This window comes from Balaenoptera physalus (assembly GCF_965194825.1).
Source record: "Balaenoptera physalus genome assembly, chromosome: 7".
Taxonomy (NCBI): domain Eukaryota; kingdom Metazoa; phylum Chordata; class Mammalia; order Artiodactyla; family Balaenopteridae; genus Balaenoptera; species Balaenoptera physalus.
In genome coordinates, this window is record NC_138886.1 from 86,342,970 (window position 1) to 86,367,835 (window position 24,866).

At 45.2% G+C, this 24,866-nt stretch overlaps 1 protein-coding gene and 2 long non-coding RNA genes across 4 annotated transcripts in view; 1 reads left to right on the forward strand and 2 right to left on the reverse strand.

Moving 5' to 3' along the window:
- Positions 1-10,505, reverse strand: part of FBP1 (fructose-bisphosphatase 1) — a 26,522-nt gene extending 16,017 nt beyond the window's left edge. Inside the window, exon 1 of the mRNA XM_082469843.1 lies at positions 10,174-10,505. Coding sequence (XP_082325969.1) covers positions 10,174-10,343 — 170 coding nt within the window. The 5' untranslated portion in view covers positions 10,344-10,505. The remainder of the gene's footprint in view (positions 1-10,173) is intronic.
- LOC309664556 overlaps positions 1-24,866 on the reverse strand; it is a 365,050-nt gene that overhangs the window by 80,382 nt on the left and 259,802 nt on the right. The gene's annotated exons all lie outside the window — the stretch shown is intronic.
- Positions 2,004-23,696, forward strand: LOC309664535. Of its 2 annotated transcripts, none has more exons than XR_014265900.1 (3): positions 2,004-10,140; positions 14,405-14,539; positions 18,103-23,696. It is a non-coding gene; the product is annotated as an uncharacterized lncRNA (long non-coding RNA). The 2 variants fall into 2 exon arrangements; XR_014265901.1 differs by having other exon boundaries at positions 14,432-14,539.

Sequence of the window (24,866 nt, forward strand, 5' to 3'; positions counted from 1 at the left end):
GCATTTGGTAAGATTTAGAAGAAAGGAAAGAAGACACATGGTTTGGGAGAAATAGAATGAGAAAGATGGTCATCCATCTGGATTGGCTCCTGGAGGGAAGGAAATATTGTCATTCACCTGTCCAGTTCCTATCATGGTACCCAGCACACCTTTGTGGTTAAATCGATGTTTCTCAAGCTTTTTTTTCATTATGGCCCCTAAGGAGGTTTTTTTTCTCTAACACACTCCCCCATGAAATTTTAATATTGCAGATAAAGTATCTGTTTACGCACTGTATGTACATATATTTCATACCCAAAAAGATTGATTTTTTTTCACCTGCCCCAAGAACCAATTTTCACTCCCGAATGCATGAGCTAATGCATAATGAATCAGTTGACAGGCACAGCAAGCAAAGAAACCTTCTGGGTGGGAAGGAGCCTGAGAGGGAAACTAAGCCAAGGGATCTACGGTTTTATAGCTGATGAGACCCTAAAAGAAAAGAAATACTGACAGATCCCACTACCCCATTTTATAGAGGAGGACGCTCACTCCAAGACACCAATGGGCTTCTCTAAACTGGAGCAGCAGAGGAGAGGTGAGAAGCTCACTTTGACTTCCAAACCAGGCCTCTCCTAATGGCACCTCATTGCCTCTGGCAGGAGTCCTAGGGGCTGAAGGGATTGGGAAGTCTGGAGTCCTTACTTTATTTTCAAGGTATCTGCAAGTCAGTGATTGTGGAGCTTCCAGAATCCAAGTGGCTGGTACAAAATGGAGCCTAGTTTGTTAGAATGAAGGAAGAGGAGGGTTGTCATAGCCTGGGGTTGAGTAGGAACACTGAAAGGAGGGGAAATGTTTTAGAAGAAGGATGCACTGAACAAGATAAGAGACTGGATGTGGGAAGGGAAAGAGTAGGAGCATTGAAGATACCACCAAACAGCTGAGAATGGGAGAGAAGGGGTACCATGGTGCCCTTGGCTGAGATTGCTGGGAGCACTTGCCTGGGGACTGATTGTCATGGCATTCACTGCTCAACTCCTGAAAATGCATTTTCTCTAAACATAACTTGCATGTCTCTTGATGGACAAAACTGAGCCAACACCAGAAACTGTCTGAACCCAAACGGCTCGCCTGGCCTGACTCTCCAGGAGGTAACTCCAGTTATCATCAAGCCCATTCTCCAGTGTTGCCTCTTTCAGCATCGTTCCCTCGCCCACCTGGAAAACAGCGTCTTGTCCCTCCAGCCCTCCTCCCACTTCTTTTCATCATGTCACTCCTATTTCATAAGTAAAAGACCAAGGGATCTATCAGACTTGCAGCTGGGGTTTCACTTCTCTTTCCACATAGTCTCTTTCTCACTTCGATTGTGAGGCCGACACTGACGAAGAAAGAAGTCAGCCAAATTCTGGATGGAACTAGGGCTTGGCAGGGGCCAACAACTCAATGGCCTACATCTTCCTCAATGGCCCTGCTGGCACCAATTGGCTCTCCTTCCTAGCCTGACACTTCTACCATTAAAGTCACTACTAATTCAGGAGGGTGAATAACGCTGATGGAAAAGAACATGGGCTTCATGGCAGAGACCTGGCTCAGCCCTCAGCTCTGCAAGTCCCCTGCTCTCTCTGAGTCCTCCTTTTCAATCGTGACCATGGAGGGTAATGGAGGGCTGTTGGAGGATTACACACTTATCACACATACACAAAGGGTTTAGCACAGCCCTTCACGCCTCATGTCAAGTCCCTTGTTTGCTCGCTAAAGGGAGCACTCATTAGGGATCTGCAATACTGTGGGAGGGGAGGGGGCTCCCAAGATCCCCCAGGCTTCATCATCTTCATGTTGGCATGGTTGTTTAAGCTGTACTTCCATGAGGATGAGGACAGAGGGTATGCTTTCCCCCACTGTGTCCCAACTTCCAGCACACAGTAGGCCCTCAAGCAATACTTGCTGAAAAGCATCCGCTGAAGAGAAGAGAAACCCAAGCCTGAAGGAATAAGTATAGAAGCGGTAGACTTCAAGGTCATTCCCCAGAGGGACCGGCCTATGGGGACAGTTCCAGGGAGGCCTGGGAGGCTGGGACAGGTGGACAAGGCCCTGAGGCAGGCATGGGAAAAGCCTACTTTACACTTTGTTCTGGGTATCTGGCTCAGCGAGACAGGTGAAGAACAGTCAAGCCTCAGTTCCTCTTACTCAAAAGCTTCCTAGAGGCCTGTGTGAGTGATCATTTATTCCACAAATATCTATTGTCCCCATGTGCTGAGTGCTGGGGTTACAGTGCTGAGCAAGATGGATGAGATCCCTGCCCTCATGGAGCTTATATTCTAGTGAGTGAGGCAAACAAGAAACAAGCAAGTGCTTTTGAATGAATAAGATAACGTTGGATAGTGACGGGCGCTCTAATAAAATGAAACAAGATGCTGGGGGATGGCAGGGCAAGGGGTTTAGATGGTCAAGGAAGGTCTCACTGGAAAGGAGCAGTTCCAGCTGAAGGATACTTTGAATGTTTTTCAAACGAAAATGAAGCTATAACAAAGCCCTAAAATAGCCCAAAGAAGCCAGCCAGTAATGATTCCAAAGAACAGCTCCGGGTCAGTAATTTATCCAAAGGAACAGGGAGTTTGTTTTTCACATATTTCCAAATGGGAGGAGTTACTCTGTGCACATTTATATAAGTAACTTTTTAAACCTCAAAGTATTTTTCCCATGCGGTGGGCTACAAGAGGTTACAGTCAGCGTCAGGGCAGCTGGATTGTCCAGCCAAGACCACCAGCCAGGTTCCTCACTGCTGTTCCAGGGTTCTGAGGTGGATCCTGCCCTTGGGTCACAGAGAGTGGCACCACCTGTCCACGGGGAGTGGGGAGGGGCCATATAACAGCTGCAGGATGAACACTGCAGGGGACACTCACCACACCAGAACTGAAATGGCCATCTTCATGGCCAAACCATGAAGACCACTGGGATGGCTCCACCTCCCTGCCTGGTTGGGTGGTCACCCCTCCTTCCTCCTCTTTACTCCCATGGAGGGTCCCTCCTCTGTTCTAACCATAAGGACCCTTCCCCATCTATCCTCCAGTTGCTTGTGAAGCATAAAAAACATGGAGATAGATGATTCTGGGCCCCTCAAACTCAAAATTCAGGCACTTTATAACTCTTCTAGGTCATCTTCTGGGAGGGTTTCCCTTGGTGAGACCTTGTATTAGGAAAGTCTTCGAGAAGGCCCAGGAAAGTGATTCTAAGGTAGAAACAGGATTCAGGAGAATGAATTCCCAGCTTGCCATGTCAATAGTGACAATATCTGAGTCTATACCCAATCACCTCAGATTCTGTACGTTGCACCTTAGCGCAGGAAGTTAGCCATGACATGAGGAGTTTCTCACACGGCCCTGTGTCATCCTGCCCAGGGATGATGAGTCAGGACTAGGCAAACGCTCAGTCAGGCTTCTCCCAAGATGCCTCAGGAGGGGCCCCCAGAAGGGAAGCAAGACCCCCGAGGGAACACATTCCATGGATCAATGAAAAGCCGGAAGCAGGAAAGGCTTCTACAACTTTGACAGAAGAAAAAAGCCCTAAGAAAATCCTCAAGGAACTAATTAGCCGAAGAGCACATAGAGTTTATCTTCTTCATAAGTTTTCAGAAAATCGCTTAGAAACAATACCCTTCTGCATGCTGATCAGTCATCATTCCATCAAAAGCCCCAAAGGATAGAAGAAGAGTCTTTACTGTATAACCCGATGGCCACGCGCAGGAGCAGTGGGGAAAGGAAGCAGCATCATGCGCTTTCCTCCGTGGGCTGGGACTCTAGACCATGGGGGTTCAAATCCCAGCTCTGCCACGTGTTAACCAACCCTGTGCAAATCTCTTAGCATCTCTGATCTTTGGTAAAATGGGAATTTAGTGTATCTATGTCATAGTATGTATGAGGATGAGGATGGGGGGGAGTAAATGAGTTGACATAGGTAAAGGGCTTAGAACAGAGACTGGCACCAAGGTAGTGAACAAGAAATGGTATCATTCTCTTCCCATCCCTAACTCCCCTCAGCAGTAATACAACCATGCTGAGAAGCAAGGTGGGTCCTGACAAGAACACAGCACCAGGGACCTGGGTTCAAATTCTGCCTTTCCTCTTACTGATTATATGACTTCCATCAAGTTGTCTCAGCTCCCTGATTGTTTCCAGGCTTTGTAAGGGTGAGGGCTAACCCACATGATGCACCCGATTCATAGCGGCTAATGGCAGCCATCATTGTTCTTAATGGAGCCCACAGATTGGTTGTACAGGTTGTTTGATGAAGGGGTGGGGAAATGACTTCTAAACCAGTTTTTCAGGCAGCTTCTGGGAAGACAGGCAATGCAGAACAGTGTCACAGGTAACTGACAAGAAAAGAAAGCACTCAAAGTTCACATTTGACTAAAGTGTCCCTGGGAATATTATTTCATTTGAGATGCTTATGATATGTCACTTCAATTTTATTCATATTAGTTGGCCCTGCAGCCCAAGTTGTTCAGGGTAGCACAGCATCCTGTGGTTTATGCTGTCAGGGTTTATGCCCCTGTGACTGTTTGTTTTTAAACATCCGGAGACACAAAATTTCTCTTTCTGGAGTTTGGGGAGAAAAATCAATTTGAGAAGCTGCTGTCTGTAATATCTCTTCTTTTTTTTTTTTTTTTGGCCACACCACAGGGCGAGTATTGTAATATCTCCTTTTATGCTTACTATAAAAACCTCACTGAAAATTTGAAACAACTGTTAAGTCATTTTAATTTATATGATGGGAAACTCTTTAGAAGGATAGGTTAATTTGGCCAGTATTTTTAAATCCTTAGATATTTGGACTAAATATTAGCATGGTTTTTCAAATTTGCATACGGTTTCTACAGCCATTTCACAGCCATAAAGTCTGCAGTTAATGATGGTCAGGGGAAAGGCTCCTTTAACATTTCTGAAGCAGATCCCTAGACACAAGGACTGGAGCCAGGGCCACACTTAGGGAAGAACTTTCGATGACATCCTTGATTTGCTAACTAACTAGACCTTTCCCTTCTGATGTCAGCATGGCAGTGTAAAGTAGGCTGCCCTTTAGATAGCATGCACAAGAGCCAAGTGGAAGAGCTCATTTTTAGAAGAAAAAGGGAGGCAGATTATTATTTAATCCTTATTACTGAAGTCGAAGGTAACATGACTTGTTATGGATTGATTCTGAAGTAAATGACCAACCATTCACCCAGCCCAGAACATCCAAAGGTCGGATGAGAAATACAGGCCGCCCTCGGTATCCTGGGGTTCTGCATCTGCGAATTTCCACCTGTAGTTATTTGAATCCGAGATCACGCAGGGCAGACTGTACTCAGCCATTTTACCTAAAGGACTTAAGCATTCGCGGATTTTGGTATCTGCTGGGTGTTCTGGAACCAATCCCTGGTGGATACCTAGGGACGACTATACATTGAAGAAGAGGTGTCAACCAGAGCAGCTTCAAAGACCACAAACCCCAAGGTTGGCATGAGTTCATGCCAGCCCAAAATGAGTAAATAGGATGGTATGTGGCTGGTTATGCTTCTGGTGTGGAAAGGAAGTTACAATTCCTTTTTGGTAATATGGACATGATAATTCAAGAAATATAAGATACATATGATAAAATTTCCAGAAGTTTAAGATTGTAAACTCTGCAAACTTGAAGAAGCTCAAGTATGTGTTAACTGACCTGTAATTCCAAAATTAAAACTAAAGTTATTTATTATTTTCTTCCACCAAACAACAGAGGTGACCTCATATTTACAAGAAAGTTTTCTTGATGTCACGTGAGCATGATGGGAAGTTTCCGGTAACCAATCTGAGGGAGCAAAGTCATCTTAATATATAATATTCTAGCCTGGAACATATCCCTGTTGAAATGCATGTGGGCAACTACTAAGGAATGAAAAGCAGAATATAGAGCTATCTGTTTTCTAGAAACAAAAAACTTCAGCTTAGGAAAACAATGATGACAGTATCAATTTAATGAACTCAGATCCTCCGCATACAACTCTCTGAGGATTAAAAAAACAGTTGTCTCCATCTTACAAGTGGGGAAGCGGAGGCTCAGAGATGTTACGCCAATTGCCTAAATCCTCACAGAAGTTAAATAGCAGAGCCAGGAACTTGAGCCCAGCTCCACCTCTCTCCAAAATGTGCTCTTAAAGCCTTGCATGCTCCTGTTCTGCTAAACCGGTTCCTAATTTTCTTCTCCTCTTCCTCTTGCCTGAGGGTGAATGTGCCAAAATCCAGTGGCCTAATCTTTTTTTTTTTAATATTTATTTATTTTATTTATTTTTATTTTATTTTTGGGTCTTCGTTTCTGTGCGAGGGCTTTCTCTAGTTGCGGCAAGCGGGGGCCACTCTTCATCGCAGTGCGCGGGCCTCTCACTATCGTGGCCTCTTTTTGTTACGGAGCACAGGCTCCAGACGCGCAGGCTCAGTAGTTGTGGCTCACAGGCCTAGTTGCTCCGTGGTATGTGGGATCTTCCCAGACCAGGGCTCAAACCCGTGTCCCGTGCATTGGCAGGCAGATTCTCAACCCTTGCGCCACCAGGGAAGCCCCAAGTGGCCTAATCTTTAGTCAGCTCTTCACACCCAAATTCCAGACTATCGCAACTAACTGCAGCCTGGGCAACATCTCCAGCTGGATGGCCCTCTAACACCTCAAGTTCCATATCACCAAAATGTCGGCATCATCTTCCTACCCTTCTCCAGCCTCTAAAACTCAGCTCCTCCTTTGGAATTCTGGGTTTTGGGGGGGCTTTTTGTTTTTTCGTTTTTGTTTTTGTTTTTAATGGCACAGCCCTGCTCTAGGGGTTCTTTGAGAACCTCCCTTGCTGTCCTTCTCCCCCATCCCCACCCAGACTTCTCCCAGGTCCTCCCCCTCCTCCCCTCTAATCCCCTAGCTTTGAATGCTGCTTTCCTCACCTCTCCCCTCTTCAGTTGGTGTTCCACATGTCTTAGCTTTCTCTCTTTTAACTCTATACTTCCAGCCATACCTGCCCCAGATGAATCTCCAGTCATTCCACTGCCCCACTCAAAAACCTGTACCTCTCCCCTTTGCTTATCTCCCCAAATATAAAGTATTCACCCTTGCCATTTGATGTTCCCCCAATGCACCCACAATTTAACATCCGCAAATGTCCCACCACTACATTACTTGAAGTAGTCCAGGCTTCAGTCAAACTGAATGAGCAACTTTTCCAGAAACACCTTCCTACTTTGTACATTTCCTCACATGATGGCCCAGCCTAAAATGCTCTCCAGCCATCAAGCCTATGAGCATCTTTTCCTGACCATTGCAAATGCCTGTCTTGATACTCCACAGTCCTCTGCATCCACATCATATTTTTGGTACCTCTAGGAAAGTATCTTTCAGATCGCTATTGTTTTATAATTCTACACTTGTAATATTTTTCCTACAGTATAAGCTCTGTATCATTCTCATCTCTCAGTCTCTTCTAGAACTAAAGAGACAGAGAGAGAGAGCTCTCCAGGCTCTACGTTTAAACTCCTGATCTGTCCCTGATGAGGAGTTATGGCTGAGCTCCATAAACTGGTTCCGCAAGGTTCCTGTAATCTGCAATCATCTTGTCCCTCTGGCTAGATGCCCTTCTAGGGCAAGTCATCAGCACTAACAAGTTATTTGCAGGCATGCTGGCCTTTTCATCCAGGATATCGAAGTCATGAGTGTAATCTGGAGACCTACGTTGAGATCTTGTCTTATTGCCCCCTGCTCAACTACATGTGATACTGAGACAGTCAAACTTATTTTCCCACAGGAGTACTTAATGTCCAGGCTCTAGTCCTCCTCTGGCAGCCACCCATATGGCCATGCATCAACACCCATTTCACAGGTACAATGCTGTTTGAAATAGTCAAAGACCAGTGGCATGCCCAAACATATGGGAAATGTCAAATAGCTCATGATATGTCCATGCAGTGGAACACAATGCAGCAATTAAAAAGGAGGAGGTGGATTTACATGTCCTAACATTGAAGGACGTTGAATATATATACTGTTGAATAATGAAAGCAAACTGCAGAAGAATATGTTAAGTATGATTCCATTTTGTTTGCTATTTACAAAGAGTCATATGGAAATATGTATCCATGTATAAATTTATATTAATATAAAGAAGTATCTAGTATAACTGACTCACTTTGCTGTACACCCAAAAACTAACACAACATTATAAATCAACTATACTCCAATTTTAAAAAAAGACATAAAAAAAAAAGAAGTATCTAGTAAAATAACCAGTAAATTATGAATAGTGGATACCCCAGGGAATGGGTAGAGGTGGGTTTCACTTTTCCCGTTGTGTTCTTCTGAGTGGTTTGAATGTTTGTTGAGTGCAACTTATTAAGGAATTTATAATTATAGCAACAATATTTTTTAACCTGGTATTTACAGGTACCTAGTGTAAAAATATACATAATTTATATAGCCAACATTAGCACCCTTTGTCCAGGTCCCACTATCAAAATCCCACTACCTAAGGTCCCACTATCTGACATGACTTAAAAGGTGGGAAAGATGCACCTCAAAGCAGATCTTGTGTTTCTGAGTCTCTTTGGGGTTGTGAAAGGTGCTGACACATTTTTAAATAATACAAGAAATGACAAGCACTCTTTTTGAAGAAGCCCCCTGGTTTTCAAAGGCAGGTAAAGCTGTTAGGACACTTTTACTTATTGTAAATTAAATTTGAAGTAAGATTTTAATTGAGTGTGTTTCCTAAAGCACAGCCTCCTTAGAAATGTATTTAGAGGGACCATAGGTGAAATAGTAATGGAATCACCACCTTCCTAACGTACTGTCCCAATCCCTCTCCCAGCAAGGGCCATCCCTGCTTGACATCTGAAAATAAATGTGATGATACACTCCTTCCTTAACAGTTAGCTCGGATAGATTGGGAGTTTGGGATTGACATGTACACACTGCTATATTTAAAATAGATAGCCAACAAGGACCTACTGTATAGCACAGGGAACTCTGCTCAATACTGTGTAATAACCTAAATGGGAAAAGAATTTGAAAAAGAATAGATACATGTATATGTATAACTGACTCACTTTGCTGTACACCTGAAACTAACACAACATTGTTAATCAACTATACTCCAATATAAAATTAAAATTAAAAAAAAAAAATAGTTAGCTCTACCAAGCCATACTGTGGGACCAAAGGCAAAGAGCTGACCAGAAAAGGAAACTAGGTTGCAGGGGTTATACTTTTTCAGATCAGCTAAGAGCACTGTGCACAATGTTTAAGGTGTTCCTAAGTGTGGGAAATATTAGGGAGGAGTGTGGGCAATCTGAAAACCCAGGCACCCTTGAGCTATAGTGAGGACCAGTTTAAACATAAAATGCTCGTGCACACCAGAATGAACCAAAGGGCACTTGTGCTACTTACAACAAGCCACACAAGAAGGTACTCTCTGAACCCCTGTGTCCTGTGATTGCTTTGCTAAACACAATGTGATCTGTGGACCAGCAGTCTCATCCCCACCTACCACAGAAGAACGTCTTAGAAATACAGCATCTCCAGCCCCACTCCAGGCCTCCTGCGGCCCTGTGCACACCAGCACTGCCGGCCCTGAAAGCTCTGGACAGAGGGCCTCCTCCCAGTGGGGGTTCCACCCACTGCTCCTAACAGGACTTGTCTAGGGTCAAGGAGATACTGAATTAGAAACCTGACTTGGGACCCCAATTCCAAAGGGAGTGAAGGAGGTCAAAGAAAAGAAAGGGAAAGGAAGGCACCTGGGCCAGCACTTTCCTGTTTGAGGCTAGGATGGGTATGGCAGTCAGGCCAGGTGCCCACCTGGTGCCCACCTGGCCAGCCAATTTCATCAGGAGGAAGCCAGAGGGGTGCTAAGGCAGGCTGCTCAGCCCAGGGGCGCAGGCTGCAGGATGGATGCAGCTGTGGACTGTGAGACAGGCCCCCAGGTGGGAAGCTTAATGGAAGAGGGAACTAGGCTTGAGTGCGGCTTGAGCTTCTGCAGAGGGGCAGAGAGAGGGAGGGAGGGAGGGAGGGAGAGGGAGAGAGAGTCCCAGATGTCAGACAGAGAGACTGACAGCAGGGGCAGAGGATCAGACATCGGACTGCCCGGCAGTTCCCCTGCCAGAGAGGGAGGACACGGCCAAGGTGAGGGGTCGGGGGTACAGAGGCCTGACTCACAGGTGCGCGATGCCCGCCTTGCGCACGGCGGTGGAGATGGCTTTGACCGCGGTGCAGAGCGAGTTGAGCAGTTGGGTCATCTCGCCCGTGCCGCGGGCCTTCCTGCCCTCCTCCATGACGAAGCGGGTCAGGGTGACGATATTGGTGTCGAAGGCCGCTTGGTCCGTCATGCTGTGGCCGGGCTGCTGGGCGCTGGGCGGCAGGTGCAGGCGGAAGGACGCGGTGGGACGCGGCTGGAGCGCAGACCGACGGCCTCTGAGGGTCAGCACCGCTCGGAGTGGGCCCGGTCCCAGCGGGGTGTCCCGCGGAGCCTATAGGCGCGGGTTACCGCCCTCCGCCCACAGGAACACCTCCACGCCCTGGGCCCGCCCCTCCAAATGCAGCCCCGCCCACTCCGCTCCCCACCCCCATCCCCCGTCCGGGATCCTCGTCCAGTCTCAGTTCCTCCAACAGCGGGGCTGCCCCCTCCCCCGCGGCCCACCGCCACCTCCGCTTCCTCTGCTGTCGCCGCGCCACGCCTCCTCCAAGCACGGCCACTGGCGTGGTGGAGCGCTGCTCCGGGCCACCTACATGGTCTTTTTCAGTCCCCACAACGACCTTGCCACAGAGGTGCAATCATGATTTTCCCCCCAAGATATAAAACGTAAGTTGGGAAGGGTAAGCGTGGGGCTCAGTGCAGCGCTGCAGCCCAGCTGCTCCCGGGTTCCGGCTGGCGGCTCTAACCGCTCCGGTTCCCTCCCCCACCGTGGCCACCTGCCATCTGCTCCCTGCCCTCTGTCCACCCCTGCTTGGCCTGTCACCTGGCTCTTCTGACCAACTTCAGGAGACGTGGATTCCCTTGTTCCTTACCTGTCTGATGGCCTGGTTTGGGATCCTTAATTCAGGCCTCTTCTCAAGATTCCTGTTATTTGAGAGCTGTTGGGGACCTTCCTTTCCAACAACTGCATTTTGCAGAGAAAATAGTCACAGACACAGGGAAGTGTCTCCTGGATACCATACTGAGTCCAGGGGCTCTGAGGCCACATCTTGACTGCTTTGTAGGCACATTGCTGCAGTCCTAAGGCAATTCATACACTGATTCATAGAACAACATTTATTGAGCACTTACTGTTAGTGAGGCAGTGATTTGAGAACTATCCCCTGTCTCCTTGTCACAAGTAACAAATGCTTCTGTTCGATCAAAAGTACTTGGTGTGAGGACTTCCCTGGTGGCATAGTGGATAAGACTCCGCGCTCCCAGTGCAGGGGGCCTGGGTTCCATCCCTGGTCAGGGAACTAGATCCCACATGCATGCCGCAACTAAGAGTTCACGTGCCGCAACTAAGACCCAGTGCAACCAAATAAATAAATAAATAAATAAATAAATATATATATATATATATTTTTTTTTTAAGTACTTGGTGTGTTCGTTGGCTAAGCACCCCAAAAGATGGACCCACTGAGTCCAGTACAATTTCTGGCAACTCTGGTATGACATGTGCCCTGACCAGGGACAAGGGGAGCCGACCACACAGGAGTGAGGTAGACTTATTCGCTTCTGGTATTGGTCAGATCATCCGGGTTCTCTTGGTCAAACATTGTTCTTCTGGGTATCTATTGGTTCAGAGACTGCTCGCCCCCTGGATCTCTGTGGGCAAAGTGGTCACGCGAACGACTCTGTTCAGTGCTAGTGTTATCGAAGCCAAGCTCGCCATGCTCGCCTAACGACAGGCCAGTGAATCGGAGAGCTGTTGAGGCAAGGAATACGACTTTATTTGGAAAGCTGGCAGACCGAGAAGATGGCAGACTAGTGTCGCTGAAAAACCATCTTATCAGGGTTTGGATGTCAGTTTCTTTTATAGCACACAGAAGGGGAGGAGATGAGGAAGTAAAGTAAAAAGGCCATAAGTTTTGCCAATATCCCCTAAAATGGCCAGCCTCAGGGAGGGGATGTGTTCATTTCTTCTTTCTTCCAGCCATCCACACGTGGGCAGGGTCAGATTGTCTCCCTGAGAGCTGAACAGAGGCACTTTAGTTTAACATTCAGGCAGAGGGGCACGGTTCCCTGAGGCAGGCCATTATGTATGATTATAATAACAAAAGCGATGAAAAGCAAAGGTGAAAGTCAAAGAAACAGATCAAACATGGAATCCGATTTAGCTCTTCCATGTTACACCAGCAGACTTCAGAGGGTGTGTAGAATTCAGGACCGGTGCTATAATAGGTAGGGATATCAGGATAGCCTCACTTTTGATTAAAGTAGAATTTGAGAAGCACACAACTGGGCTTGGGTATTTGATTTCACCCTGGGTTTGAGTCCAGGGGTTCTGATTTCTATAACTGGGAGGTTGCATTCCTGCCGGTAAGGAACCACAGGTCTCTGTGAGTGGGAACTCCATTCCTACTATTCTGGGAGGTTGCATTCCTTCCTATGGGAAACTAGAGACCTCTGGGTTTAGAAGCCACCTTTTCTGTGACTGGAGGGGTGCGGGGGTTGAGTTCCCTTTTAATAAGAAACAAGAGACCTCTGGGTGCAGGGAACACAGGTGCGAACAGGGTCCCTGAAATCACTCTTCCAGATGGCAGAAACTGACTGCCAAACTTGGATCTGATTATCTTATCTGTTTAAAAAAATTAGTTGAAACTGAGTTCCTCGGCGACCTTAGAAAAACTACTTTTGATCTCGGATGGCCTTGAAGCAGGATTTCGGTTCCTGGCCAAAGACTGAAGTCAGGCTGCGGCAGTGAGAGCACTGAGTTCTAGCCACTAGACCACCAGGGACCAGTGGCCAGTGACAAGGCCCTGGCCCGTCAGCTGTGTAGAAATGAATTTCCACATAGACCCGGGAAGCCGTGAAGCAAGTAAAGTGTTTATTAGGAGGAAAAAGAGTACAGTACTTGTGGATAGACACACGGCCGGGCTCAGAGAGAGAGTCGCGCCCTCATGATAGAATCTCTTTTATGGGGCATTTCTCCTGGGTTTCCTTTGACCAATCATCTTGCTTTGCCTGGTTCTGAGTCTGTATTTGGTATATCTCAGGGTCCTCCTATGTGTGCATGTGCATCTCTTAGCCAAGGTGGATTCTAGCGAAGAGGCCTATGGGTAGGTTGGCATCACTTACTGTGGGGTGGTGCCCCCTCACTTTTTGACCTCCAAGGAGTCTTTCTGCACACGTGTAGTCAGGAGGGTGTCCTTGACTTCGAGAATGAGGAATATGTGGTCTTTTGTCTTCTATCTGGGCAGGGTCCAGCCTCCTCTCTCGATTGTCCTGCTATTGATATTTTGGAGTTTCTGTCCACAGGGAACGAACTCCAGCTGCTTACCCTGGGGCCCAACTATCTCCTGCCTCACTTTCAGGCTCAAGATGAGCAAACTCTGGTATCTATAACTCATGTTAGTCAGCCTTTGAGAATGGCTGCCTCTCTGTGGTACATCAGAATAGGAAACAACATTTCTGTTCCCAACTGTAGTCCATTGGAATGTATTCTAAATTGGAAATCTTTTGAGTATCAACCCACGCGAAAAACCAGATGGCGTTTCTCAGTAATGCTGCCTGGCCCCAGTACTTGTTAGAAGATCAAGAAAAGTGGCCAGAAAATGGGTCTCTAAATTATAATACCACCCTGCAATTGGATCTTTACTGCAAAAGGTTAGACAAGTGGGACGAGATTCCCTATGTGCAGTGCCTTATGGCACTTTACCAAAATAGGGGCTGCAGCAACGCCAAACGCAGCCCAATCACCAGATCTGAAGACCAGCAGCGGGAGGGGGAATTAAAAACAGCTGTCCTTCTTTTACACATCTAGTCTTTACAGGACCAGAGGTCCTACAGAAACAATCCAAAGCCTACCAATCCTTTCACGACTCCCAAAACCTCCCCTATTCGTCTTAAGAGGCTTATAAGTATTGAGAAAATTTTTTTCTGATCTTAAGGTAACACAAGTTTCTTCTAGGAGGAACTTGCATTTCTCCTCTTAGGTCTTCTCCAAGCATTCTTATCTAGGCCATCTTTAAAATGCAAATTTCAGGAAGGTAACTATTATCAAAAGAAAAAAAGAAAGAGGGGGTAGGTAATTCGGAACTTGACTTGTCAAGGACAAATACAAATCTTAAGTGTCGTCTCTATAAATATTAGTAAAAAGGGGTTAACCATCTAAACAGGTGACCTTCATTTGTTCTGTTTGCCAGAAATGCAATTTGAACCCAACCTTTTTTGTAACTGATGAGTTTTGTACTATTGTACCGGATTCAGGGCTGACCCATGTGCCAAATGCTGCAGGTGGGCCCAGCAAGATGAGAGCTGAAAACTGACTGCTGAGTTCAGCTGTGGGGACCTCGGTGCTGATGATTGTGCCCAGGGTTGTCAGATGGGGGAGCACTGGATGAGGTAAGTTGGTGGGACCACCAGGAAAGACAGCTACTGACTCTTCACATAGCCCGAGGCAAGGGGGGGCTGATGCCACCGCAGATAGCAGGAAGAGCAGACCCTTGAGGACCCAGTTAACTCTTTGCTCCTTGGGCAACTTTTCAGGAGAAATACTGCAGAGAGCTAAAAAGGGGGGAGGGCCTTGGAAAAGAAATATTTCCTTAAATATAAAATTTGAAGTGTAATGACTAGTATTTTTGGCCTGGCCACTAGTTATAGCAGCTCTATTCAAGTGTTTGCCCATTTATGTGTCAGACATTTAGTCTCTGGGGATCTCAGATTTGATGGGACTGTAAAAGTCCAGCCCAGCCCTCCTGAAGTTTAATCCCTTGGAAACCATCCCTGGTAAGAGGTGAAGCACTCAGGATTGGAGTTGGGCAGGCCTGCTGGATTCCCAGCTCCAGTTCTCCCCAGCCTGGAGACCTCAGCCAGTTACCCAATCTTGCTAAACCCAGTTTATCTGTTGGTAAAGTAGGATGGTTGTTCCAGCTCGGAGGGGTGTCATGAGCAAGACGTGATATGATGGCAGAGTGCTCAACTCCCAGCCGGACACAGAGGACACACTAAGTACATGGAAGAGACCTCTGTCTAGCTCAGCTATTGATCCCTGTTACCCATAATGAAGGGATGCCCACTACTTACAAGACAAACCATCCCCTTAGATATAAGCCACTTTGCATGGTGGTCAGGTACACAGACTCTGGAGCTAGATGGCCTGGGTCTAGGTCTCAGCCTTACCCTTTACTGGTGGTATAGGCCTGTGCAAGTTACCGACCTCACTGAGCAACATTTGGTTCATCTGTATATTGGGGCTAATGACTGTAGCCACCTCATAAGATTATACAATGATGCAGGTACAGTGTTTAAGAACCACGCCCAACCTATAGTAAGTACATGCCATGTAAGCTTTGTTATATGAGTAGTGACAATGTTACTAAACTGAGGAAGCCAATACTCAAGAAAGTGTTGGTTGGAAAGGAAAGTTTGCTGTACTCAGGAGGCCAGCAGCCTGGGGAAAAGGCAGACTCATGTCCAAGAACCAACTCCAAAGATTCTGCTTGACCATGAAAGTTTTTTTTTTTTTTTTTTTAAAGAGAGGATTTATTCACAAAGCAGCCAAGCGAGGAACCAGGAGAACAAATCTCAAATCCACCTTCCCGAAGGCGAGGGGCTGGGGTCTTTTTTTTTTAAAGATTTTTGATTGATTGATTGATTGATTGATTGAGTGCTGTGTTGGGTCTTCGTTTCTGTGCTAGGGCTTTCTCTAGTTGCGGCAAGCGGGGGCCACTCTTCATCGCAGTGCGCGGGCCTCTCACTATCGTGGCCTCTCTTGTTGCGGAGCACAGGCTCCAGATGCGCAGGCTCAGTAGTTGTGGCTCACAGGCCTAGTTGCTCCGCAGCATGTGGGATCTTCCCAGACCAGGGCTCGAACCCATGTCCCCTGCATTAGCAGGCAGATTCTCAACCACTGCGCCACCAGGGAAGCCAACCATGAAAGTTTTTAAAGGAAGAATCATTTGGGGAGGGGGTCAGAGTCTTCATTATCTTCCACTGTGTGCAGACTTTCCTCTGATTGGTTGGTAATAGGGCAGTATTTCAGGAATCTTGGGCTCAGCCTGAAGTTACCACCTTCCACCCAGGTAGGGGCCTTAGTGCCTGCAGAAGAACTCAAAGATATTGTTGTATATACTACTTGAGAAAGAACCAGGACGCTGCCCCAGGGCTGCACTATTGTTTCTTGACTGCTCCTCCTTTGTTTCTGCATTCCCTTCCTTCCATGATTAGCAACTATTTGAATTTGCCCTTTGGAACTCAGGGAAAGTCTAGAAGGCTGAATGAAGCCTATTTCCTACAAACTAGAGATGAGACACAGAAAGAATTTGTACCCAGAGAGCCCTTACAGGGTCCTGCTCTATTTCAACAACTGTTGTTTTCATCAGAACAGAAGAAAGTTCCCTTGTCATCAAAAAGGGGCTGAAGGGACTTGGGAATGGAGACTCAGATTGTACTTGCCTGTTGTGCAGTTATGTCCCATCCATCATGTCGTTGATTGTGACTAGCTCTTTTCTGGGTCAAGATACATAAACCCATCACCCGGGTGTTAGCCAGAGTCAGGAAGGTGCATGACCAGAGGACAGTGGACACCTCTGCACATGGAATTTCTCCCTGTGCTGCAACAATTTCACCTCCTCACACATCACAAAACACATTCACCTCACACAATACTGCAGATTTGCGTAGTGTGTGAGCCATTACCAATTTTGTTACAGCTGCACTGAACCCATTGACTCCTTGAGACTCCTTCCCACACCATGCTCCATTTCTATGATGGCTCCCCCTCTCCTGCTCCACCCCACTCCCCAGTGATCCATTCTCCTACCTAAAAAATCAGCTTTCTTTTCTTACCCCTGCTGATAGTAAACTGGCTGATTATTGCAGCAGCAGGATGGAGCTCATGGTGCAATTGCAGGAAGGCTCAGCCAGCCCTGTGGGGACCTCTGAAGCTGGGGTGACCCTTCAGAGTAGTCTGTAGCTGGGGCAAGGGGGCCAGAACTTCTATCCCCGTGTCAACCTGTCATTGGCTCTAGGCTGCTGTGGGAAGGGTCATGACATAGGAGAGGTAGCTTTCTTCTGCCCAAGCAATAGTCCCAGGAGCTGGAGAACAAGTTCTTTGATTTCAATGAGGAACTAGGTGAATAATAACTGAAGAAGTGTAGGAACTGGGGTGAGGCAAGCGTCTCTCTGCAGCTCTCAGTTTTCTTTTCCTCTGTGTGTCATCACTCAGACACTCTCTCCCCTTGAAGGAGCATGTATGGCCAAAGGCATTTCCAGACCTATGTTCTACCAGCTCAGCTACTCCCCACCCCCCGGTTCCAGCAAAAATCCAATGTTGAACTCTCACTGGTCCAGATAAGTGATCATCCCTCAGCCAATGATTGTCATTATTGAGATAACACTGAATCTCCTCTAACCTATAAAAAAAGTAAATAATTATAAACATTAGCATTTTGCCTGTTATACAGGTTCAATGAAATCATGCATAAAAGCTTAGCTCCTGAAAATTAATAGATGCTTAATCTACTGCTATTGTTAGAATTTAGATAGGTATTGAGGGTTGATATACAGGATGGAACATTCTGGAGTTAAAAAGAATGAGAAATAGCATAAGAAAGCTGAGTCGAGTTTGAGGGACAGTGAGCCAACCAGATTGACAAGGTGGAAGGTTGTGATGAGAGAAGAATAGTGGAGAAGACTGGAGAGTAGATTGGCTGAGACTATGGAGTGTTTGAACATGAGAATAAGGCGTTTGAATGTAGTTCTGGAGGCCATTGCCACTGCAGGTGGGGTCTGGTCTGCAGTGTTCATTACCTGTCTACGATAAGTATAGAGATTGGGAGTAAAAAGTCACAGCAATTTGACAACAAATGTATATCTAAGGAACCTAATAATAAAAAATTGGGACCTGTATTTTATGTCTTTTTAATCTCATTTTTCTTGAAATTCACTTTTATTGTATTCTACAGAAGCAATGACCCATGATGGATTGGGAATGTTTTTTAAAACCAGTCTTTCACCACAAATAGTTTGAGAAGCACCACTGAGGACGGCAGAGAACCTTCAAAGTTTTATGACAAATGACATGCGACAAGATTCTACTTATCCTAGATGTAACGCTTGGGGTAGATTGAAGTGGAGAGAAAATGGAGAAAGAGACACCAAGTGGGAGGCTCCCAGGGCCGTCTGGGTGGGAGCCAATAAAGGCCAGTGGGAGCAGAGATCAATATTCTGTTATAACCTAAATGGGAAAAGAATTTGAAAAAGAATAGATACATGTATATGTATAACTGAATCACTTTGCTGTACACCTGAAACTAACACAACATTGTTAATCAACTACACTCCAATATAAAATAAACATTTAAATGATGAAGTCATAAAAAAATAAAAAATTTAAAATTTAAAAGACAAACAAAAACAAACCACTCACAAGACTATCACCTGGAGATTCTTTTAACTAATGGAAAGTATTTCACTCTGTGAGTATACCAAAACACTTCTCACTAGACTCCTACTGATGATATCCATTGAATTGTTACTGTTTTTAAAAATAATAATGGGGACTTCCCTGGTGGCACAGTGGTTAAGAATCCACCTGCCAAAGCAGGGGACATGGGTTCGATCCCTGGTCCAGGAAGATCCCACATGCCACGGAGCAACTAAGCCCGCGAGCCAAAACTACTGAGCCCACGCACCGCAACTACTGAAGCCCCTGCACTCTAGGGCCCATGTAGTGCAACTACTTAAGCCCATGCGCCTACAGCCCATGCTCCACAGCAAGAGAAGCCACTGCAATGAGAAGCCCACGCACCGCGATGAAGAGTAGCCCCCGCTCACTGCAACTAGAGAAAGCCCGCCCACAGCAACAAAGACGCAATGCAGCCAAAAAAAAAAAAAAGTGATAATAATAATAATAATGTATGATGCAGTGATGTATATTCATGTACACCAAGTGTTGCCCGTATGTCCAAATCTTTCCTTTTAATAAATTCTTCCAAGTGTAATTTCTCAAGAAAAAAAAAGAAAGAAAGAAAAAAAGAAAAAGGGCATAATGGAACATCCATGGGCTGGGTTTCTTGAATGTGTCTTCACTGCCTGTCATCTGATTTAATCCCTATGACAATCTCCTGAGGTTCTTAGCTCCATTTTCATAAAGCTTAGACAGGTTTACTGTCCTGCCCAATGCCATACAGTAATAAGTAGCTGAGTGGGGATTTGAACCCAAGCACTAAACATACTGCTTCTGTAGCATGGGATGAGACTAAGAAGGAAAACACCCAGATTCCAGGACCAGCTCTGCTAGAAACCAGTTTATCTTATGAATGTCAATCTCTTTGGGCCAAGCTTCCTTACTTGTAAAATAAGGAGGTGAAACTAAATGTTTTTGCAAAATTCCTTCCTTCTTTTGCATACTTTGACTCTGAGTAATAATAATAGCTAACGTTTGTTGAGTTCTTATTAAATGCCTAGCATTGTGCTGTGTGGTTTTAAACAAATTATCTCATTTGATCCCACACACCCTTATGAATAAAAGCAGCTATGATTCCACTTTGACAAATGAGGAAACTGTGGTTTGGAGACATTAAGTAGCCCGCCCAAGGTCACACAGCTAAGCAGCAGGGTTAGCAGGTTCTAACTCAGAGAAGCTGCCTCAGGAGTCTACTTCTTAGCCTGTCTGGCTTCCAAGATCTCTGTAGCCCAGTTCTCTCCTGCCTCAAGCCTGGGCCACCTGCTGTTTCCTTGCCTGAAACAGTTCACCCCTCTCCCTGAGCTCACTTGTCCCTGGTAATTCTTGGCCACCAGACAGGTCTCTGAGGCCCAGCTCCCCGGAGCTGGGTCAGCCACCCTCCTGTGGGCCCTCACTGCCCTTTGGACCTCCTCCATCATCTAATTATTCCAGTGCTTGGTACCTTTTCTGCCCCCCACACTGGGCTACAAGCTCCAAGGAGGGCAGGAACTGCCCTTGCTGCCCCAGGACATAGAACAATGCATCGTACTGTAAAAGGGTAATGTTTTTACTTAGAGCAGCACTCGCTGAGGAGATATCAAAACGGAATGCTGCTTCACCTCAACTCATTCTAGCTGGCTGAAGAGACCCAGGATGCTAGACCCATAGTAGAACTCACCGAAGACTCTTTTGTGACCAATGAACAAGGGACTTTTTCTAAGCCATCCTATCCAGGGTACATGCTGTCAATCCTCAATTAGCATAGCTACCATGAAACCTATTTTTCCTAATTCCTAAAACAAAAAAACCTGAGTTTTCTCCTCCCAGAAAACGAGTGAATTTCTTCACTTGCCTGACAAGTAAATAAATTCAGCATTATTATAATTAGTAGTAGTAGTAGTATAGTTATGTATGTATGGCTCTCTCTGATGGTCATTGTATTATTCTTTGACAGAACATAGTAAGTACAATAAATATTTGTTGAGTGTCATAAATACAAATAACTGTTGCATCAGGTGAGGAATGATATGCACATGGATTCCTCAGGAACCAGGAAGAAGGCAGAATCCCTTCTCCGTGAGGTAACCGGGGAAGCGTTCACAGAGGAAGTGAGGGGTGAACTTGGGTTTGGTAGTCATCCTCTACTTTTTCGTAATCTACCAGCCTCTTTGTTCCAGACTTCCTTTTCCAGCATAGGTCCCACAAGGCATCATTTCATTAACATTCTTGGCAATATTCTCAACTCCTTGCCCTCCTGTATTTCCATCACCTCCTCCAGGATAAACCCAGCTATTTGCTCTCTCCACTGATCACTCCACTGGAGAAAGTCATACCAACTGGCTCACCATAGATTCATAAAGCCACACTTGGCCTTCAACACTGTTGGACATTTCTCCAATCAATTCACCCACCTATTCTCAAACCTCCAGCCCCTCACCTCCAACTTTATTGATTAAATAAAAGCTTTAGGTAGGAGCTCTTCAATTTCTGCCTAAGTGAGAAATCGAACTACATCTGCCTCTAATCTGACCCTCCTTCCTTCCTCCTAAAACCAATCCTGCATCTGAGCCTTGGAGCCCATCTGTTTGCTGTCTCAGCAAACCCTGCCCCACTGTTGAGTGTCTGCTTCTTGTTCATTCAACTACCTCCTCTCAAATGGATCTGTCTTATTATCTTATTATGTTCAAATCCCTCACATCTTAAAAGGAAAACAAACAAAATCCTTCCCTTGCCCCCCTTTCTCCTCTCCAGCTACCATTTCACAGTCAAGACTTGTGAGAAAATGTAAAAAGGGTCAACGACTATAAAAACTTGCTCCATTTTCACAACCTATTGTGGGTTAGCTTTGAACCCGATTTGCCCATTGAATAAACACTCACCAGGGTCACTGATGACTTCCATGTTGCTAAACTCAGCATACGTTTTCAGTTCTCCTCTTGACTTCTCAGGAACATTAGACATTGTCGACTGCTCCCTTTTTCTTGCAACACTGTCTTGGTTCCTTTGTCACATGCCCTCCTGCTTTGTCTTCTACCCCTCTGGAGCTCTTCAGGGACCCTCTTGGTAGTAGTCTCCCAAGGCCAGCCCATGGCTTTAATTACCATCTGTTTTCTAATGGCTACTAAACTCCCATCTCTATCCCAGATCTCCCCTTGGAGCTCCAGATTCCTATGCTGAGTTGCTTCATATTTTCAAAAAGACCCCATTTTTTCTTTTTAGAGAAGTTTTAGGTTCACAACAAAATTGAGAGGAAGGTATAGAGATTTCCCATACACGCTCTGCCCCACACATGCACAGCCTCCCCATTATCAACATCACTCACTAGAGTAGTATATGTGTTACCAAGGATGAACCTACATTGACATATCATCACTCAAAATCCATAGTTCACATTAAGGTTCACTCTTGGTGTTGTGCATTCTATGGGTTTGGACAAATGTATAATGACATATATTCATGATTATATTATACAGAATATTCTCATTACCCAAAAAATCCTCTGTGTTCTGCCTATTTATTCCTCCCCACCACCTTGCCACTGGCAACCACTGATCTTTTTACTGTCTCCATAGTCTTGCCCATTCCCCAAATGTCATAGTTGGAATTATACACAACGTGGCTTTTTCAGATTAGCTTTTTTCACTTAATAATATTCATTCAAGTTTCCTCATGTCTTTTCATGGCTTGATAGCTCTTTCCTTTTTAGTGCTGAATAATATCCCATTGTCTGAAAGAACCACAGTTTATTCAACCATTCACCTACTGAAGGACATCTTGGTTGCTTCCAATTTGGGCAATAATGAACAAAACAGCTATAAACATCCTCTTGCAGGTTTTTGTGTGGACATAACTTTTCAACTCCTTTAAGTAAATACCAAGGACCATGATTGCTGGTTTGTATGGTAAGTGTATGTTAGTTTTGTAAGAAACCACCAAACTGCCTACCAGAGAGGCTGTACCATTTTGCATTCCCACCAGCAATGTATGAGTTCCTCTTGTTTCACATCCTGAAGAGAGAGGCAGAGGCTAGAGTGATGCAGCCAGACACCAAGGAACACCTGGAACCCCCATAAGTGGTAAGTGTCAAGGAGGGTTTCTCCCCTAGAACCATCAAAGGAAATACAGCTCTGACAACCCCATGATTTCAGATTTAGCCACCAGAAATGTGCAGGAATACATTTCTGTTGTTTTAAGTCACCCAACTTGTGGTACTTTGTTATGGCAGCCACAGGGAACTAATACAGGGCCAATTCAAATCCCCTGATCGAATTCCTTCATTTTACAGATGAGAAAAATAATATCTTAGCAAGTATGAAATGTTTCCACATAACTGATCACATTCAATAATCATAGCAACTCTCCAAGATAGTGGTTGTTGCACAAGAGGAGGGAACTGAAAGCAGTTCAGTGATTCGCCTGATAACAAGCAGCTGAGCACTGGAGCAGCAGGTGGATTCTTCTTGCAAAGTTCATACTCTTCCCACCAATTCTCTCTGCCTGTGTCTCTGAGGGGTCCAACGACATATCCACATCACACAGCTGATGAGGAACAGTCTAAAATAGAGGGCTTTTTTCCCTCCCATTTCTGCTCCAGGTACAATAGGCTGCATCTCAAAACTGTCGAACCATCAAGAGACTGGTTCTGCGGGATGACCTCAGAGCTCATAACCTAGATCCTTGGGCTAAATAAAAATTGATGTCTCCAAACAACAGGGGTCATAAGCTGCAAGTTACTTGAATGAATTGTATGGGCTATTCATTTCTTTATGAAATATGCTTTAAGATTCTCCAAACACTCAGAAAGTCAAGATAATCAACAGCTCTCCCAGGCCAAGCAGGTTTGGGGGACCATCCATTCCAGTCTGTCTTATAAAATATTTATGTGCTGCAAGGGGCACTACATCAAAGTCCCAATGGTTCTAATGGTAATGAGCGAACAATCCTGTTGAGCAAATAATCAAAGAACAATAACAATTGTTCTTGTGATAAAACCCCCTAGTTTGCAATTACTTAGCAGTTTAAAGTCACTTCGTTTGGGAAATTTTGCCTCTGAGAAAGGCTGAGGCTCTCATTCAGAGGCCAGTTAAATTAGGAGCAACACATTAGCTGGGGAGTCTTTTTTTTTTTTTTTTTTTTTTAAATTACATTTCCCCTTTTTATTTTAACACCTCACCACTGTTACATTATCTTTATCTGATTTTTTTTTTAATGTCTGAAACATTTATATTAACATATTTCCATACATATTTCCATACAAATACAAATATAAGATTTTTAGAAATTTCATGTAATGTCTGAAACATTTATATTAACATATTTCCATACAAATAACCCAATGAAAGTTTAGTATTAGTAGTTTTGTTTGTTTTTTTATACTGCAGGTTCTTTTTTTTTTTTTTTTTTTTTTTTAAAAACCGCTGCCCGAGTGGTATGTCGGTTTTTGTTTGTTTGTTTAAATAAATTTATTTATTTATTTATTTTTGGCTGTGTTGGGTCTTCATTTCTGTGCGTGGGCTTTCTCTAGTTGCGGCGAGCGGGGGACACTCTTCATCGCGGTGCGCGGGCCTCTCACTATCGTGGCCTCTCTTGTTGCAGAGCACAGGCTCCAGACGCGCAGGCTCAGCAGTTGTGGCTCATGGACCTAGTTGCTCCGCGGCATGTGGGATCTTCCCAGACCAGGGCTCGAACCCGTGTCCCCTGCATTGGCAGGCGGATTCTCAACCACTGCGCCACCAGGGAAGCCCATACTGCAGGTTCTTATTAGGCATCAATTTTATACACATCAGTGTATACATGTCAATCCCAATCGCCCAATTCAGCACACCACCATCCCCACCTCACCGCAGTTTTCCCCCCTTGGTGTCCATATGTCCATTCTCTACATCTGTGTCTCAACTTCTGCCCTGCAAACTGGCTCATCTGTACCATTTTTCTAGGTTCCACATACATGCATTAATATATGATATTTGTTTTTCTCTTTCTGACTTACTTCACTCTGTATGACAGTCTCTAGATCCATCCACGTCTCAACAAATGACTCAATTTCGTTCCTTTTTATGGCTGAGTAATATTCCATTGTATATATGTACCACATCTTCTTTATCCATTCGTCTGTTGATGGGCATTTAGGTTGCTTCCATGACCTGGCTATTGTAAATAGTGCTGCAATGAACATTCGGGTGCATGTGTCTTTTTGAATTATGGTTTTCTCTGGGTATATGCCCAGTAGTGGGATTGCTGGGTCATATGGTAACTCTATTTTTAGTTTTTTAAGGAACCTCC